The sequence below is a fragment of the Gadus morhua genome, chromosome 9 (genome assembly GCF_902167405.1).
Source record: "Gadus morhua chromosome 9, gadMor3.0, whole genome shotgun sequence".
Lineage (NCBI taxonomy): Eukaryota > Metazoa > Chordata > Actinopteri > Gadiformes > Gadidae > Gadus > Gadus morhua.
The window spans coordinates 8,853,151-8,870,234 of record NC_044056.1 but is presented as its reverse complement, the minus strand read 5'-3'; the positions used below and the strand labels follow the sequence as shown (position 1 = coordinate 8,870,234).

Below are 17,084 nucleotides of genomic sequence, written 5' to 3'. Positions count from 1 at the left end.
TACCTGATCAATCATTCGGGTTTATTTTAAGAAAAAAACGACACAAGTAGAGCAACAATGTGCTTCTGGCATTTCACACAGTGCACTCGTCAACTGAGCTCACACAATCATACACACGCAGGTAAACCTAATATAGGAGGCGAGGGTGGAGGCAGCCTTGGGGACGGACTACTTGTCTTTCTCCTTCTGCTCCTTCTCCTTCTTCGCCTTCTCCACCTTGGCCTCCTCCAAGTCGTGCTTCTTGATGAGCTCCTCCACCTCCTTCTGCTTCAGCACCTTGATGCACGTCTTGCCGTTCTCCCGGGTCAGCGTCGCGATCTCCACTACAAACAAATAGACGTTAAAATGGACTGCGTTCATACAGCGCTTTCCCTCACAGCGGCCCCTCAAAGTGCTTTATAGTCGCTGCCTGACATTCACCCATTCAACCAGACGGCGGTGACAACCATGCAGGGCAACAGCCAGCTTGTAAGGAGCTGTTTGGGTTTGTTGTTTTGCCCAGAAACACCTCGACACTCGCGCTAGGAGGACATGGTGATCGAACTAGCAACCTGCCTGTTACCAGTCAACCTGCTCCATCTCCTCAGCAACTGGCCTTGCACTTTCTGGGTTGCATCTTCATTGTTACATGCGCTTATTGTAAGTTGCTTCTGACAAAAGCAACTTGGTGTTCGTCTCTTGATCGAGATGTTCTGGGATCGATTCCTTCGATCCTAATGCCTGCGTTTGAGCTGCTGTACACTTCCTTAAATAAGATACAGCTAGGGCCTAGCTTTAGGAGAAGCCAACGTTTGGGGAAAGGAGCAAAACCACAGCTCCACTCGGTCAAACTCCCTCTTGAATTCTCATGTGGCCTGAATGTGGAGAACACCTGCTAGGGCATAAGGGGAGTGATAGAATTACAGCTCCTCTTTCATGGGTCCCACTTTGAACACTATCTGCGCCCGCTCTTATCTTGTGACTCCCTTCAGCAGATAAGACATTGCAGTGTTACAGGGTCACTGGCAATACACAACAGCTCCTTGTTTGAACAGCAACAGGAAATGTGTGTGCACATCATGAGATAATCAGCCAGACAATCCGCATAACACGGACTAAAGCAACAGATGAAGACATGGTCTTTGTCTCTCAGCTTCTAGCTGTTGGGGTGCAGTTCAGCTGCAGCTCTTGTGAACTCTTGGTATTAACTGCATTGATAAGAGTAACTGTCCACATCCATATTGACATTTTTTTGTCTATTATTTAGCTTTTCCTTTGAAGTTTTTTTTATTAAGGGTTAGCACCATCTTTCATTTAATTAAAATGTATCTTTCTATAAAGACGCGTTTTATCTTGTTACGTCGTATGTGCCGAGAATTCACATGCCCAGCTTAGCAACTGTCGAGTTGTCGTACTCTATCTAAATTATCCATTTCGTGAAGTGGTGCCCAAATCTACGATACATTGGTATATTTAAGGCTTCTCCTCACTAAGCTACAGGACCTAACCCCTTCCTGCTCCTGACTGAGCCTTCCTCCACCATTACCCATGCCCAGATCAAGTCCTCGTGTTCCTCTGCCCATCGAGAGCTCAGAGACGCCGGGCACTGACCTTTCTCGGCGGACAGCTTGCTGACGTCCATGGTCTTGTTGAGGACTTTGACAGCGAGGGCCAGCGCTGAGGCCAGAGACATCTCGCCCTCTTTGAAGTCCTGCTTCAACATGGACACCGCAGACTGTAGGGAGAACAGGTAAACAGGACATGTCAAGATAAAAATACATTTCAAAATAAAAGCTCATTATGTATATAAGTGGGACTCAAAGTGAGTCGGGGACTCACTTTGAGAAGCTCAACCCAGAGACATACTTCCAGTGATACACAATCCCTAGTGCAGCAACATCTGTAAGGAATGCAACTGACGCCGCATCCACAACACTGATGATATGTTTGATGACCTCGTAGCTCTACCATTTATGTAAACAAGGTTTAACTAGCAAGCTAGCTTGACAATCGACCTCTACAAGGTCATGGTCAAGCAAGGCTGGATCCTTGTTCGGGTCAATTACTGTTCCTACTGTTAAAAATGTAAATAAAAACAATCAACGTCCATCAGAAAAATCTGCGGCTGGGCGCCCTCTGTCTGCCGTATATGGAATCACATCTCTGCCCTTTGTCAATTATGTTTTTTTGTGAATTTGTTTTTTTTTTGTGCAATAGTTCTTGTCCACAAATCTTTTTGTGTATTTGTGGAGAAGAGAGTACATCCTTTCCATAATTGAATTAATAGAGAATCACATCTCTGCCCTTTGTCAATTATGGTTTTTTGTGTATTTGTTTTTTTTGTGCAATAGTTCTTGTCCACAAATCTTTTTGTGTATTTGTGGACAACAGAGTACATCCTTTCCATAATTGAATTAATAGAGGGATAACTAGGAGCAGCAAAGGACTGCAGGCCAGATTTGAAACTGTCGCAACACCAAGCTTGTACCCACCATGGTCAAATAGTGAACGTTTGTCACAAACAGGGGAGCTTTCACTGTCTAAGATATGTCCACCATTACATTGAATGAAACAAGGGCCTGCCACTTTATTGGCTGTTGGTTTTGATGCGACAGGCAGGGTGACCCCTGACCCCGAGAGACCCTGCAAGATGACTCACGGCGCTGTTGTTGCCGATGCAGGTGGCCTTCCAGCCGCCGTAGTTCCCGCTGGGGTCGCTCTGGTACAGCTGGAACCCATAGTGCTTGTCCCAGCCCATGTACAGCAGAGACACGCCAAACGGACGCTTGCCTGATCCACACAAGAAAGAGCGGGGGAGGAGAGAGAGAGAGATATAAAAGACAATTAGTATTAAGTTTATTATTACTAAGATTGTAAGCTACTTCAAGTCCACAGATCTTTGAATTCATTTTTTAATCGATAAGATAGTATACACAATGGACTCTATACCTTTGATATACACAATAACTGTGAAACTATAAATATTAGGCTTTGTAAGGGGTCTTTCATTAGAATCATGCTGACGGTAGTTTCGAGGGAGCCGTCAACAAGACTAAACACGCTGGGTTGGTATGTGTGGCTGTGTTCAACAGCCCAGAGCAAACGGCTCCACTTAGGTCCCAGCACCCCACCCCATCACCCTTCTGATGGCGCAGGGGAAGGGCACGCGCTCACTCACTATCCCATTAGAAGCCCCACTACCACACCACCTGGTGTGATGCTCAATAGCCATTACAAGCCATCTAAAAATTGACCCTATTATGACATCCCACATGGGAGGGTCCACCTCCCTAGAAGTTGTATGACGGATGGATCAGCTTCCCAGTTGGTACAGTCCATTTTGTAGGCCTGTCTGTTTTTTTCGTGTGCGTGGAATTAACAGTGATGCCAGGGAGTGGGGGAGGGACGTACCTCCAAACTGGGTGTAGGCCTGTTTGATGTCACACAGGGCTGTGACCAGCTGCTCACAGGGCATGGGCTCCTGGTACTGCAGCAGGTACCTAGAGAGATGGCACACAGACTCGTCATGCTGCCGTACCCGGTGCTTACATTTCTAACACAGGTTACTCTTTATGCAGTAAGTGCAAAAATTCAATGAAAGCGAGAAAAAAAACCTGACCAACTTTATTAATTATTCTTTTCCTAGCGTTCATATTTAATAATTGGAACATTACAATATGCTCATCAGTAATCAATTAAACAGACATGCAATTTTATATGGCTGAATGCCATATGAGGACTTTTCTTGTACGCTTTACATTGAGATAAGATGTTCCCCGCAGGTTTCCCAGCAGTGTTGCTAGCGGAACCCACTGGAATAGATCTGCTTTATGGTCATATCCACAGCAAGATGGGAACAAGGATCCTAAATGCCTTGGTAAATGACCAACTGACCAACTATTTCTGTACGAATCTCATACATCGTTTAAATTAATACACTCTTAATTTCTGAATAAAATGTCAGTCGATTGGTCTGTGAATACTATTAAACATTTACATCAATTGCTAAAGTAGTCCTCTAATTGTCAAATTATGCTCAGGGAGGAGCCTTCTACATACTCCTGTCTGATAGCAAAAATAAAATAGTAAACACGACCAGGGAACACAGTTGCATTTAGCCTTGTATCAAGTGCTACATAGTATTCAGTGGCTCACCTCTGGGCTATTAGCCTCAGTTCATTGGTAAGCACGTTAGCATCTGATGTGATTCCAGCCACGCTGCACGCTATGTCTCTGGAAGAGAGGGAGAGGGACAACGGGATGAGATGAGATAGAATGACAAGATATAGCTGACTTCAAACAATTAAGGATAGGTCTTTTGCAACAAAAGTAATGGTGTTCCTTCGTTGATCTTCACTTCGTTGTTTGTAATCTTCAGCTGTGTTTTCTTAATATAATTATTGGGATGGTGGTCACCCACTACACAGACAATACTGGGTGATCATACGGATTTACAATAGTCAGGCTATAACTAAAAAGGTAATAAAAAATTCTGATACAAAACACCAGATATTACAATCGGAACTGGGTGACAAAGTATATGACTTAACAAGATATAAACAACTACTCACTCATTGAGTTTGTAGATCTTTTCTGAGAAGAAAACTTCGTCCAACAGCTTGTGAATGTTCCGCCTTTCAGCGGCCAGCAACACGCCGTCATTGGCTAGGATTCCGAGGCAGGTGCCAGCGTGGCCAATGGCCTCCATAGCATACTCCACCTGGTACAGGCGCCCTACACAAACACACACAATTAATATACATATTAGACCATGACACAAAACTGATAATGCAACACAAATAACCTTAAGTCTAAACCTAAAATACAAAACAACAAATCATACTGTAACCCAATATCAATGCTAAACGCTAATCCACAGCGCAATAAAATCTGTTAAGGAAAATGCAATGCAGTGTTCACAGTCCTAACTGCAGGCGCCCTTGAGCAGTACAGAGAATCATGCTGACAACACGTTGCACTCACCCTCAGGCGAGAAGATGGTCGTCCTGGAATCATATCGACGGGACTGAAACAGAATTATTTCAGTTCTGTATTAGTCTTCAATGCACTTAAATAAAGACATTTTTTCAAGACAAAAAGCATTGTCACATTTTTTTTTAGTTTAAAAGTGTTTGAGTGAACTCACCATTTTTTATTACAGTCAGATTGTGTTGCTAAAATGGAAACATAACTTATAATTAATTCAAAGTTAAAATAACATTAAACCGATAAAAGCCGAGTTATACAGCTATGGTTAGCTCCCTCTCACAGAATGAAAGTGAAAGAGTTAGCTCTTAGCGCCTGATATCTGACAACTTAATCACGAACTACGGAAAAGATCAAGACCAGAGGCTGCTGGAAAGGTATAGAGAAGTACTTCGTATCTCTTGATAAAAGCCTATTAAAACCAAACAACTGTCCACACGTCTGTCCAGAGAAGAGGACGCCAATGCTAGCTAGCCTGTTAGCTTGTTAGCTCGTAGTGATGAATGAAGCAGCACAATTTAAACGAGGCAGCCCAATGGACCACTGTGGACAACAGCTCACTTTAAAGTAAATTAATCTGCACATGTTGCATCTATTATAACTACCTTATGATAAAGAAATTGAACGGAACCGCAGAGGATCTTAAATTAATGTAAAATAACTTGACAGAAACAAACCTCTTAGCGTGAGTGTTGTTCTTCTCCTGTTCCCGGTGTGATGCCACCGGATATGACGTCTTGAGGTAGGGCGCCTCTAGTGACCTGGAGGGGTTCTGCAGTGCGCTTTCTGAACTTCGGGTAGCGGTTATATTATTGACCTAATATTATAACAAGATATAAACTAGTTTCCTGCTTCCGTCAATGCAATAAATGTGGTCGTGTTTGTTTTGCATCATATCGTGTAGTCATATCTATGTGAAACAATGATAAGAGGCATTTATTAATATTAAGAATCTAAGTAGTCCATTCAGTGTAAATTAAAAGGATATACGTCTGGGTCGGGCGGCCAGCAAGAGTTCAAACAAAACAAAACTAATACGTTTTTGCATACTATTAAACTACAGCATACTAGCAAACTACTGCATCAGATCAATGGCTGATCAACTCACTCTCCCTACTGGAATACCAAGACATATCCGTTTAATCTTGCAATCTAGAATGGGGCCTAATTAGCTTCCCTTAAGATAGACTACAGTATATGATGTATTAATATTTTTCCATCCATATGTGCGTGTGCGCACTCCAGTGTACCACCAGGCGGCCATGTTGCATAAATATTGGGATATGTTTGACGCGAATTGGGTCAGGGTTAAAGTTATTTTTATTTTATTTTTTTATTTTAGGTATCTAAATAGACATTATGTACTGAAGATGAAGCCAAAAAAATTCTAACTTGAGACACACCCATGATCAAATTCAAACACACACACACACACACACACACACACACACACACACACACACACACACACACACACACACACACACACACACACACACACACACACAGTGTGTATTGGCGACACATGATCAAGCTCTATTGTCCGGTGATCTCAACTACAGGTCTATTTTTAATATAAACTATCAGGATATCGTGATAAAAGATTAAATATTCCCTGGTTTATGCGTGTTGTGTTAGTCTATATTACATGGTTTTCAATGCACATAACCTATTAAACTTGTGTCAGCAACAGACGCTACCACTTAATTAACATGTCAGGCCCTAACAAAGAAAATGGCTCAAGGACACAGCATAAAAAACACACAGTATTTTATAAATCTTTATGGACATTTTATGGCCAATTCACTTCAACCGAAAACAGTGAAAACAGTTTAAATCAAATGCAGTGTGCCATTAGCACCACTAAACAAATAGTGTGTTATTCATAATATTCAAACCATCCCTAATATAAATGAATCAGGTTTATTTATGCTAATGGTACTCCAGTTCGCATAAATAAAGTCCAGAATGCACAGTACTCTTCGACGGTTTTGTTTTGAGTCCGGCCTAGCATTTGTTTCTAATGAGCCGGGGTTGCCAAGAGTCCCTGGCAGCTTACTGCAGGATTATCAAACATAATCATCTCCTCACCTTGTCCTGCTGGGATCGGCAGAGATCCAGAGAGCAGCTCCGGAGAGCTACAGCTGCAAAGCCTCCCTAAACAACCCGTAACACCACACTGTTTATCCACCGACGGAGACGTCGGCACGTTCTGTGATTGATGCAACCGGACCCAGACGTCTGCCCTGCGCCTTAAAAAGCCGCGTTTCTTCTCCACGTTCCACGGGGATCCACCTGAAGAAAACAGTAGAATCCCTCTTGGGGTTGTTTATGTGCTTTAGGCCGCTGACATAAGCCTGAGTTTTTTGCGATTTAACCGCAGACCCCAAAATGCTGCCGCTGGAGTTGAAGTTAAACAATCTGTACTGTGCTCCTGCAGCCGTGGGCTTCATCCCGTTTCAACAAACAGCTCCATTGTTTTGACATTGGGCCTCATGGCGAAATGATGGATGTGAGCTCTCGAATCTCCGCTGGCAGCTTAATTATTTGGTATCACTGAAGAAGCCTATGTTGTAACAGTTGATCAAGCTGCAAGTTGGCCAGTTGTGCTCTCAGGGGCCTTGTATTGCTCTCTATAAACCCTGTCAGTGGTCAGAGTGGAGGCCTTCTTCTTCCCCTGCTGAAATAATGCCTTGTTTCTCATCAGCTCCCCAAAAATTACAACAGGCTGCAGTCCTGCACACATACCCACACAGAAACACACACACACAGAGACACACACTGACACACACAAACACACATATCAATGGACACACACTGGTACACACGGATGTAAATGCACACACAAAAACAGATGAAAGGCAAGAAAGAAGGACAGAAAAAGGCTAAACAAAGAAGACAGAGAAAGAGAGAGAGAAGGGGGAGATACGAATACAAAGAGAGCATCCTATTCTTCCAGAGCTTCAAAGCTCCATTCTCTGATCTCTTCAATTAAAAGCAGAAGAGAGTTCAGGGCCCGAACAGATGAGGATATACTACCCTGTTCTCTACTGGACCTACCGGAACAGGATAGATCAAGAGCCGCACAGGAAGCAGGAGCAGACAAGACCAGGAATGATGAGATGGAGTGGTAGAACTAGGAACATGAGGGTAGATCATGGGGAAGATGGATGGAAGCCTGTTTTCTATCACCAGACAATGGGAGCTGAACCACAAGACTAAACCAATTTTTTTTATTTGAGAGAGGTTATTCTTTTCATTGACTGAAGAGTGAAAAATGTTTTATTATGTGTGACTGGTCTGTTGTTATTTAACAATGTGGTTACCATGACCAAGTACAGAATAGTTAGAATGACAGAAATGTATCATCGATTTAGATTAGGATTGAGATCTAAATGGATGCTTCCATGACCATGTCCTGTGTAAAGCATAAGAAAGGGTTAATGTTTAGGTCTCGACTTTGGTTTGCTGTCTTCCGTCAATGTGGCTCACAGGAAACGTGGTTGTGTCATATCTATGTGTAACAATGATAACAGACATTTATATTAGAGGAGAGGGTACTGCAAAACTTTGATGACGTGGCAAATATTTTTAGATGAATGACTAACATTTGCAGAGAAAACTGTGTGGTTCTATGTTATCTTTAATGGGGTTCAAACACAGCAAGAAGAGAAAACATACATGATAGTTGTGTCTCAAGGTTCATCTCAATGTCAACATGTGTGTTGAAAAATGTCTGAAATGGATTTTCATGTCAGTGTACAAAGAAATGCCCTTCATAAAAAAAACACTCTACACCCGTACTTAAAGTTTAACCGAGCTCAACCAGGTTTTTCCAGTTGAAAGGTGAGATGTGTTTGTGCTTCATCCATCTGGGGGCCTCCACCGTTTGAAATGTACCCATTCGTTGACCCTCCGGGGGCCATCAACTATCCCCTGATGGCTTCCCCCCTACCACTCCCCGCCTCACCTCCCATCCCTTACCTCCCTCTCTCCCACCATCTCTACACCCCAGATTCCCCTCAAATCTGAATACTCCTGTCATCTTTTGTCCTGGTGTGATAGTAGTGTAGTTTAAGGGTGTGGCCTATAGTTGTGATCGAAGTGTAGTTTATGGGAATGGCCTATATATAGGTGTGTATAGTTTATTGTGTAGTTTATGGGTGTGGCCTATAGGTTTGGATAGTAGTGTTGTTTATGGGTGTGGCCTATAGGTGTGGATGGCTTATAGTGTAGTTTATAGGTGTGGCCTATAGGTGTGATAGTAGTGTCGTTTATAGGGGTCACCTATAGGTGTGATAGTAGTGTGGTTTATAGGTGTGGCCCTTGGATGTGTGACAGTAGTTCTTATGGGTGTGGCCTATACGTGTGGATGGTTTATCGTGTAGTTTAAGAGTGTAGCCTATAAGTGTGGGGGGGATGTTGACTCCGGGCCAAACAGGTGGAATGTTTAGGAGCCGGCTGAGAGCGAGGCCTTTGGGTCCCTCTCTGTTCCTCCCCTTGTAGTTCAAGCCCAGTGCCGGCGAAGGCATTGTCTGCACGTAACGTGCTGAATGGTGCTTGGGTAGAGAGTAAGAGGCAGCCCTGCAGCGGTTTGACAGCAGTGAACGGCTAAATTGACTTTATTGAGGTGCACAGGAGGGATTGGCCGGAGTGCATTATGTCCACAGAGGTACCCACCCTGTATACACATACTCTCATACACACAGGCAGAAACACAGACGCACACATTCTCCTTCACACACACACACACAGACACACCCACACACAAACAGAAATGCATGCAAGAATGCAGACACACACGCACAAGCACAAACACAAGCACACTCAAACACACAAGCGTGCACAAACACTGGCAACCACTGACCACATACACACAGTTTCAAATGTCCAGTAATTGTACTCATGCCGTCCCCATGCTATGGGAAGTTATCTTTCAATATGTGAACCCTCCTTTGAATAAGTCTTTAGATAGGATAAAATTACATATGGATATGACATATTTCACCCATCAGCTTCATGTTAACGCATGCAAGCATGCAGAACCAGTTTTTGCTTTCGCAGAAAGCATCAGCTTAGGGGGACAGACTGTCGGTGAAATTAAGTTAGGCTACTACGTAGCTACACAGTAAAAGCATTTATTATTTATTTGATTTTTTTGATTTTAAACAAAAATCTTAAGGCGATCCCTTGATCTCCACCATTTTCAACAGAAGACAACGGAGGCACAACTTTAATTGCCATCCGATAATTGTATGAATGTAACTGGTAGGATTAAGAAGGGTAGGTTGTATGTCCTTGACCACACCCCATGTCAGTGACCGCCATGTGCTGATTGACAGTGTTGATGAAATACGCAAACGAATCCCTTGAAGCCGTGGTCGGGGAAAAAACAATTGGCTTGTCATTTTAGCAAAAGTCTAGTGTTTCATCTCTTAGGGTCCTCCCGGTTGTTACCGCCCATCGCAAGACGCCTTCCCATCCTACCATTAGTAACCTCGTTCACAGGCGTTCTTCATCTCACGACGGAACGCCTGTTACGGGATGCTCCAAATAAGCGTTATCACGGGGGAGCAAGAGGGCGTGACTATGTTACGTGGGTTTAGCGGAGAGAGGCGATAGAGAGGGCGGGACTTCTGATAGATGCCCAGTACCGAATAAGATACATGTTTCGGATATTGCTTTGTCATATTTTTGGTAAAAACTCTGTCATTATTCTCCCTATCGATTTTGTTGGTCTTATTGGCACGGCCCTATTTTTCTCGCTCCAGGGAATGTTAACGGGCTTACACAACCCGAAGGAAGTAAGAGATACGGAAATGCGTTCCGATAGACCGGGATAACGCAAAAACTCAGGATCTTTGCTCCAACGATCCTACTGCAATCATGGGCGCGCGATGCGCGTACACGGAAGCTTGCAGCGATTGTAAGCGGAAAAAAAAGAGACAAGCTGTTGTATGAGGACGACGTGACAGGGGACCGAAGCATTTCCTTGGAGAAAAGCAATATTGGAATATATCGAGGGAAGAATAGCGCATTTAGACAGAAGACGGGTGGTTCTCATAGGATACGCGCCGTGGAGCCTAGGACGCGCGGCTTTGATGCATTAACAGGAATGTGTGTTTGAATGTGGTCCGCGTAACCCTTCCTTGTCATAAACGCTATAGCGTGAGCTGTCGGGGCAGTGGATTCCAGCAACAGCAGAGGTAAGGCATTGCACGGCTGTGATAACGCCATGTGTACACAGTGAAGATAAGATAAAAAAAAAAGAAGGCAAGGAATCTCTATGATGATGTACGCGTTAAACGTGACGGGGTAAACAGCACCAAGGTCCACTCGGGTGAGCTGTCATTTCTCCATGAGCGCTTAAAGCGTTCTCACCGATAGTCCATTGTAGGCTATTTCACATGATGGAACCCAGGGCATTTAAATATTGTAGCATACAGCCACAACAGCAAAATTGATGTGTTGGTCATATTGAAGGAAATGCTCGCCAACCTTGCTTTGTGTGTGTATGTGGTCACAAATAACGACTAACCAAGCCAGCGCAACCAGAGCAGAAGAAAGCATCCCCCCAGTTGCCTTGTGAAAGTGACTATCCTTATTTTCTTGCGTCATACAACATTTCCAGCATCATGCCCTGATCTCAGGCGCTCTCATATAGCCGGGACGTTGTGAGATAGACAATATGCATTAAACCCAGCGTGCAGATGCTGTTGAACACAAACGGCAGCTTTACCGTGACGCATTCGACCAGGACAGCGGCGGTGGCACCGGACCGGGGCATTCCAAGTGGAGGGGGGGACGGGGGAGTCCGGGAGAGGGATAAACTAAACGCGTTTTCCTAATAATGTTAGATTCATGGTTCTGCAGAGGACCACATTCAGCTAGCACGCTTGTAGGCGTGATTGTCATTGTTGATGACACGTGTAAAGGAAGGAGACAAGACGAGGTCTACTTTGGCAGCTTGATCCCAATTCGACATGATTATAACCTCATCACTACAGGTAAGCCCTTTCAATCAGGCGAAGGCACGAATAGTTAGTACACTAACAGCCATGGCAGCAGCTCTACCACAGAGGAGCTCTTGGGGCCACTGGGACGTGTTTAAACCTGCCTACTTGGACTTGGCCAGAGTGCCTTAAGCCTTTCAGTCCACTACCCAAATTGGGAGAGAGAGAGAGAGACTGCAAAACACAGGAAGCACCCTCCTTCGATGGTGAGCTGCTTTCTATGGAGCAACGGCACTCAAGCAGCGGCTACTAGTCACAAGTTGTCCCCATCAGCCGTGGGAGAGTCTCATGAAAAAAACACAGTCATGTTGTTCACATCTGCTTTTTTCTTTTCAAAACCGATACCACGGCTGGACTGTGGTCTTCTGGTGGCTGTTATCTTGGATTGAAGCTTGTATATGCATGAAGCGATCAGATAAAGAGGCATCATGGTGTCAGGCCTTTCAATCGGGGGTCTCTGGGGTTTTGCCGGCCGGCCGGCCTCACACACATTGTCTGGTCCTGTTCGGAACGAGACATCTCCTCCGGCTGCCATGTCAAGTTGGCTGGCATTAACATTTCATTTAGTCTATTATGTAAGCTGCTAAACCCCCAGAGAGCGGACAGGAAAACAGTGGTTTGAGAGCTTGAGTGGCCCAGCGAATGGATGCACTCGGAGCGCACTCGAAAAGCTCAGAAGTCAGAGCTGAACTGTCTTGTTTTGACAGCACTGCAGTAGACGTTGGTGTATTATTATTTTTTAACTGCAAACCTCATTTGCATTAATACTCTGGGCGAGAGCCATGGGATAGCTACTTGTACACCGATACAACCACACACACCGGCAAATTCATATTGGAGATAATCACGCTGTTCTGTGTGGATTTCAGTGCAGAAAGTTAACGGATGAGTTTGTAGTCTGGGCAGCCACCCTGTGTTATCAGAGGTGTGTTTCTATTGGTTTTGTAGTACTACTCATCCACCGGTTAAGGAGTTTCGACAAACGCAGCTCTTTCTCTGGGAGCAGACCTGACAGAGTGAGCGTTGTCGCCAGGCTGTGATCCTGCGTGGTGACAGGATACAGTGGGTGCTCTTAGAATAATCCAATGTCGATGACATCATGCCTTCCACACAGACACTATCCTTGTCGCCCTATTGGTTGACGCCCTTGTCCTGGGTGACTTCTATGTGGGGTTCTGATTACACAGCAGCTGGCAGGACATCCATCCCTGGTGCCCGTGCAAGGGGCGTGGGCTGATGGGGCTCAAGGCCTCATGTAAGACAATACCAATGGCTGGCCAGGGTCTGTCCTACTCTGACAGCGATGCCTAAATTCAATTCCAACGAGGGGTAATTATAGACATGTCTGCAATTGTTGGGGGTTGGTTTGTGTGCATGTGTTTCGGTTTTCTTTTCACGTGTGTGTGTGTGTGTGTGTGTGTGTGTGTGTGTGTGTGTGTGTGTGTGTGTGTGTGTGTGTGTGTGTGTGTGTGTGTGTGTGTGTGTGTGTGTGTGTGTGTGTGTGTGTGTGTGTGTAGTGCAGGGGTAGTCTGAAATATTTCAGAGACTGTGTTGTTTCAGTTGTTTGGGCAGTCAGGGTAGTCAGAACATCTCGTCAATGTTGCTCTTCAGGATTCCATTGAGTGAGGGAATTTCAAAAATATGGTACATTTTCTGTTTGTGAACATTCTCCCAAACATAGTTGTGTTGCGTTGTCTGTTGGCTTGGACTGCGGCCATGAAGTGTTTGACTTTCAGACACTTATCCAGCTGATCTGGGAAAGTATGTGGTCTGCAGACACTTAATTTCTCAATTCACACTTGGGGAATTGAGAAAGGATCAAATCTCACCGCTGACCTCTATGCCAGTTTTTGGTTTGGTGCACCCATCTGAGCTCCCCCCTCCTCAAGCTGAAGCTAATGACACTCATGTGATGAGATGACCCCCCAGGCTCACAGACCTCTGCCCAATCCCGGGATCTTAACACGCTGTGACCCCGCTGACCTCAGAGACATCACGTCTTTTGAGCATGCTCCACGTGTTTTAGGGCGGGACTGACTGGCCGATCAACTCGACCTGGAAGGGACTCCCCCTTCGTAGAGTGCTCTGCCAGCAGGCCTATGCTGAGGTTAACCGATGATATCATTTAGCTCCTTCTGTTCTGCTCTAACCATTTTTTCTCTCGTCAAATAATTGAACGCTCAAAGCCAAAGCTAGGCCTGGACAAAAAAAAAAAGATCTGTGAACTAGAAACCCTGTCTTTCTTCTGCATGGCTGTACTCCTCCCTGGCATATTGGAATCAATGTTCTGCCTTTTGCTCTCTCCTTCCAGCGCTCTTCAAAGGACCGTGTCACTGGCACAGATCGTTAGTAGCTTTACACTGACGCCTGTTGATTTCAATGGCCCGTTTCTCTGGTTCTGCTGGTGGTGGAGCCCCCTCCTCGTTGGAATAATTATCCTTCCTCACCTCTCTCCTTGGGCGGATTAATTGAAAATGTTCCGCCGTGCTTGTGTTGCCTCGTCGTCTCGGCCGTGGGCGAACAAGGGCCTGCCTTTGGGGCTCTCGGGGGCGGATGAACGTTCTCCACGGTCGCGTCAGAGCTTCGATGGCCGTCGTGATCATGCGTTGGGATGGCATGAGATGTCTTCCCTTCCCTAGGTGGTTGTGCGGGTGTGGGTGGGCTTGTTTTGAGCGAGGAGCAGGGCCATACAGTGGCAATCCCTGTTCCTCATTCCCCATTCCCTGAGTTCCGGATGTTAAAAACACTGTGTGTGTGTGTGTGTGTGGGGGGGGGGGGGGGGGGGGGGGGGGGCAGGATGGCAGGCAGGCAGGCAGGCAGGCATTTGTGCCGATGTGTGGTTTTGTTGTTTATGTCTAAGGGGAGGTGGGGTGGGGGGAATATGGGTGAAGAAAAGATCAACAGAGGAGGTTTGTGCAGCCAATAAACTAATGCAGATCCCATCTTAATGCAGATTCCTGCTAGATGCAGATTCCTTCAAGACTTTATGCCAAACTTAAAAGCTCCTGGACCGGACCTATCAGATATGCACAGAAACCACCAGGAGGAACATGGGGATATTGACTTACCCTGTAAGCGTTTTACCCATTCAGTGATGAAAGATACAGACCCCGTGGAAAACGTATAGAAAACAGGCTACGGTCCGTTGAGAAAGCTTAACAGAGTGAGAGCGACTGATAGCATGCTAACCCCACAAACTATCTGCCTTTGAAAGCCTTTGATGAAGCATTGCTGCAGTCCCGGTTTACATCTGCCTTCAGTCAGCAGCTGTGATCCTTGTTTTTAGCCTAGCATGTTTATTGTCTACATGCTGACAGCTGCATTGTTTCCTGCCTGGACGGACACAGGCCATGCCAGCACTGAAAGATCTAGCGCAGGCTAGCTAAAGCGCTGCATGAAATGAACTGAAACATCCGGCTGAACCAGAATTTGAACCCCCCCCCCCCCCCCTAAATACACATACACATACACACAGACACAGTGAGCCACCACACCTTATACCGAACCCATAATTAAATCGTTTTTGCAAGACTACTGGGCTCTAGATTGAAAAATATTGACACAAATGGAGAATAGAAAATAGAGAAAAACGAAGAAGATAATAGCATTAGAAATAGAGATAATGGCGAGGCATTGGGACAGAGTCTTCTTGCCCCGACCCAACCACGGCTACTTAGTCAGTGCTTGTGTGGTATTTCTGCAGCGTGGGGCGGCATCGAGCCATGGCAGCGCGTGCCGGTTTGAAGCCGGGACAGAGTGTGCGTCTGTGTCGTGTCACCGTAGAGCTGCAGCTCTGTGGCTCGCTGTGGAACGTGAGTCGGAGGTGGACCGGGGGCGGCTAATATTTCAGACTACCCCTGCACCACACACACACACACACACACACACACACACACACACACACACACACACACACACACACACACACACACACACACACACACACACACACACACAGTGTGTGTGTTTAAAGATGAGGCTGGGTGGATCAGAGAGGGAGAGTGTTTGTGTGTATGCTTGTGTGTGTGTGAATTTTGTGTGTGTCGTGTGCGTGTTGTTGGGTAAAACAGTCTCCCAGGTCAAGGTGAAGCTGGCATAATTTAACCAAAAAGAGGTGTGAGCGCTTTGTGGGCTACTGAGTCTAAGCTTGTATCACTATCCTTTTTTACACACACACACACAGACACACACAGACACACACAGACACAGACAGACAGACAGACAGACAGACAGACAGACAGACAGACAGACAGACAGACAGACAGACAGACAGACAGACAGACAGACAGACACATGGAAAAAGCACATACACACACACTGAACAGGTAGACATGCAGACACACTGGATAGACAGACACACCAGACAGACTGGCAATGCATCCATCGATTATTATCATGCACACACATGCATTATGTATGAAAAAGCATGGGTAAGCTAGACATACTGGACATGCATACAGTAGAAGTGTGTGTGTGTGTGTGGGGGGGGGGGGGATGGGTTGTGGGTGTAGGTGGGTGTGTTGGTAAAACATTGTGGGGCGGTGGCCATTACAAGAACAAAGCAAACTGGGGACAGTGGGTGTGGCCACAGGATGCAGACCAAATTAAGTTCATTCTCTCTCGCCCTTTCTCCTTTTCTCTCTCCCGCTCTCTTTCACCCTTTCTCCCCTTCTGCTTTCCAGCATTACAGACATCCCCTGCACTTTACTTACAATCTCCAGATTGTTTCTCTGTCGCTCTCGTTAATGTCTGTCTCTCTCTGTGCCTCTCTGTCTCTGTCTGTCTAGGCTCCCTCTACTCTTCCGTCCTCTCGTTCTCCTCCTCCTCTCCTCCTCCCCTCTTCCGCTCCCTCTCTCTTGTCCCCTCCATCTGTCTTTATTACCTCTTCACTCTCTCTCTTCCGTCCTCTCGTTCTCCTCCTCCTCTCCTCCTCCCCTCTTCCGCTCCCTCTCTCTTGTCTCCTCCATCTCTCTTTATTACCTCTTCACTCTCTCTCTTTCGTCCCCCTTCTCCCCTCTCCTCTATCTTCCTGCCACTCCCTTCTCTCACTCTCCTCTGCTCCACTAAAAGCTTTGTCACGGTGTGAACGTCTTTGTGAAAGTCACG

At 45.6% G+C, this 17,084-nt stretch overlaps 2 protein-coding genes across 4 annotated transcripts in view; one reads left to right on the top strand and one right to left on the bottom strand.

The window, feature by feature from the left end:
• On the bottom strand, positions 1-5,732 carry psma4 (proteasome 20S subunit alpha 4). Its single transcript, XM_030365664.1, has 9 exons — positions 5,643-5,732; positions 5,126-5,153; positions 4,963-5,005; positions 4,551-4,713; positions 4,135-4,212; positions 3,391-3,479; positions 2,639-2,769; positions 1,591-1,714; positions 1-323 (listed from the first exon to the last, which is right to left on the bottom strand). The coding sequence occupies exons 2-9, from the start codon at positions 5,126-5,128 to the stop codon at positions 169-171; spliced, it is 786 nt and encodes a 261-aa protein (XP_030221524.1). The 5' UTR covers positions 5,129-5,153; positions 5,643-5,732; the 3' UTR covers positions 1-168.
• Positions 5,733-10,667: 4,935 nt separating this feature from the next.
• Positions 10,668-17,084, top strand: part of myo9ab (myosin IXAb) — a 97,983-nt gene continuing 91,566 nt past the window's right edge. For 2 of the 3 annotated variants that reach the window (XM_030365983.1, XM_030365982.1), the window contains exon 1: positions 10,668-11,171. The gene's annotated coding sequence lies outside the window, so the exon portion shown is untranslated. The remainder of the gene's footprint in view (positions 11,172-17,084) is intronic. The other variant, XM_030365984.1, reaches the window with a different exon arrangement.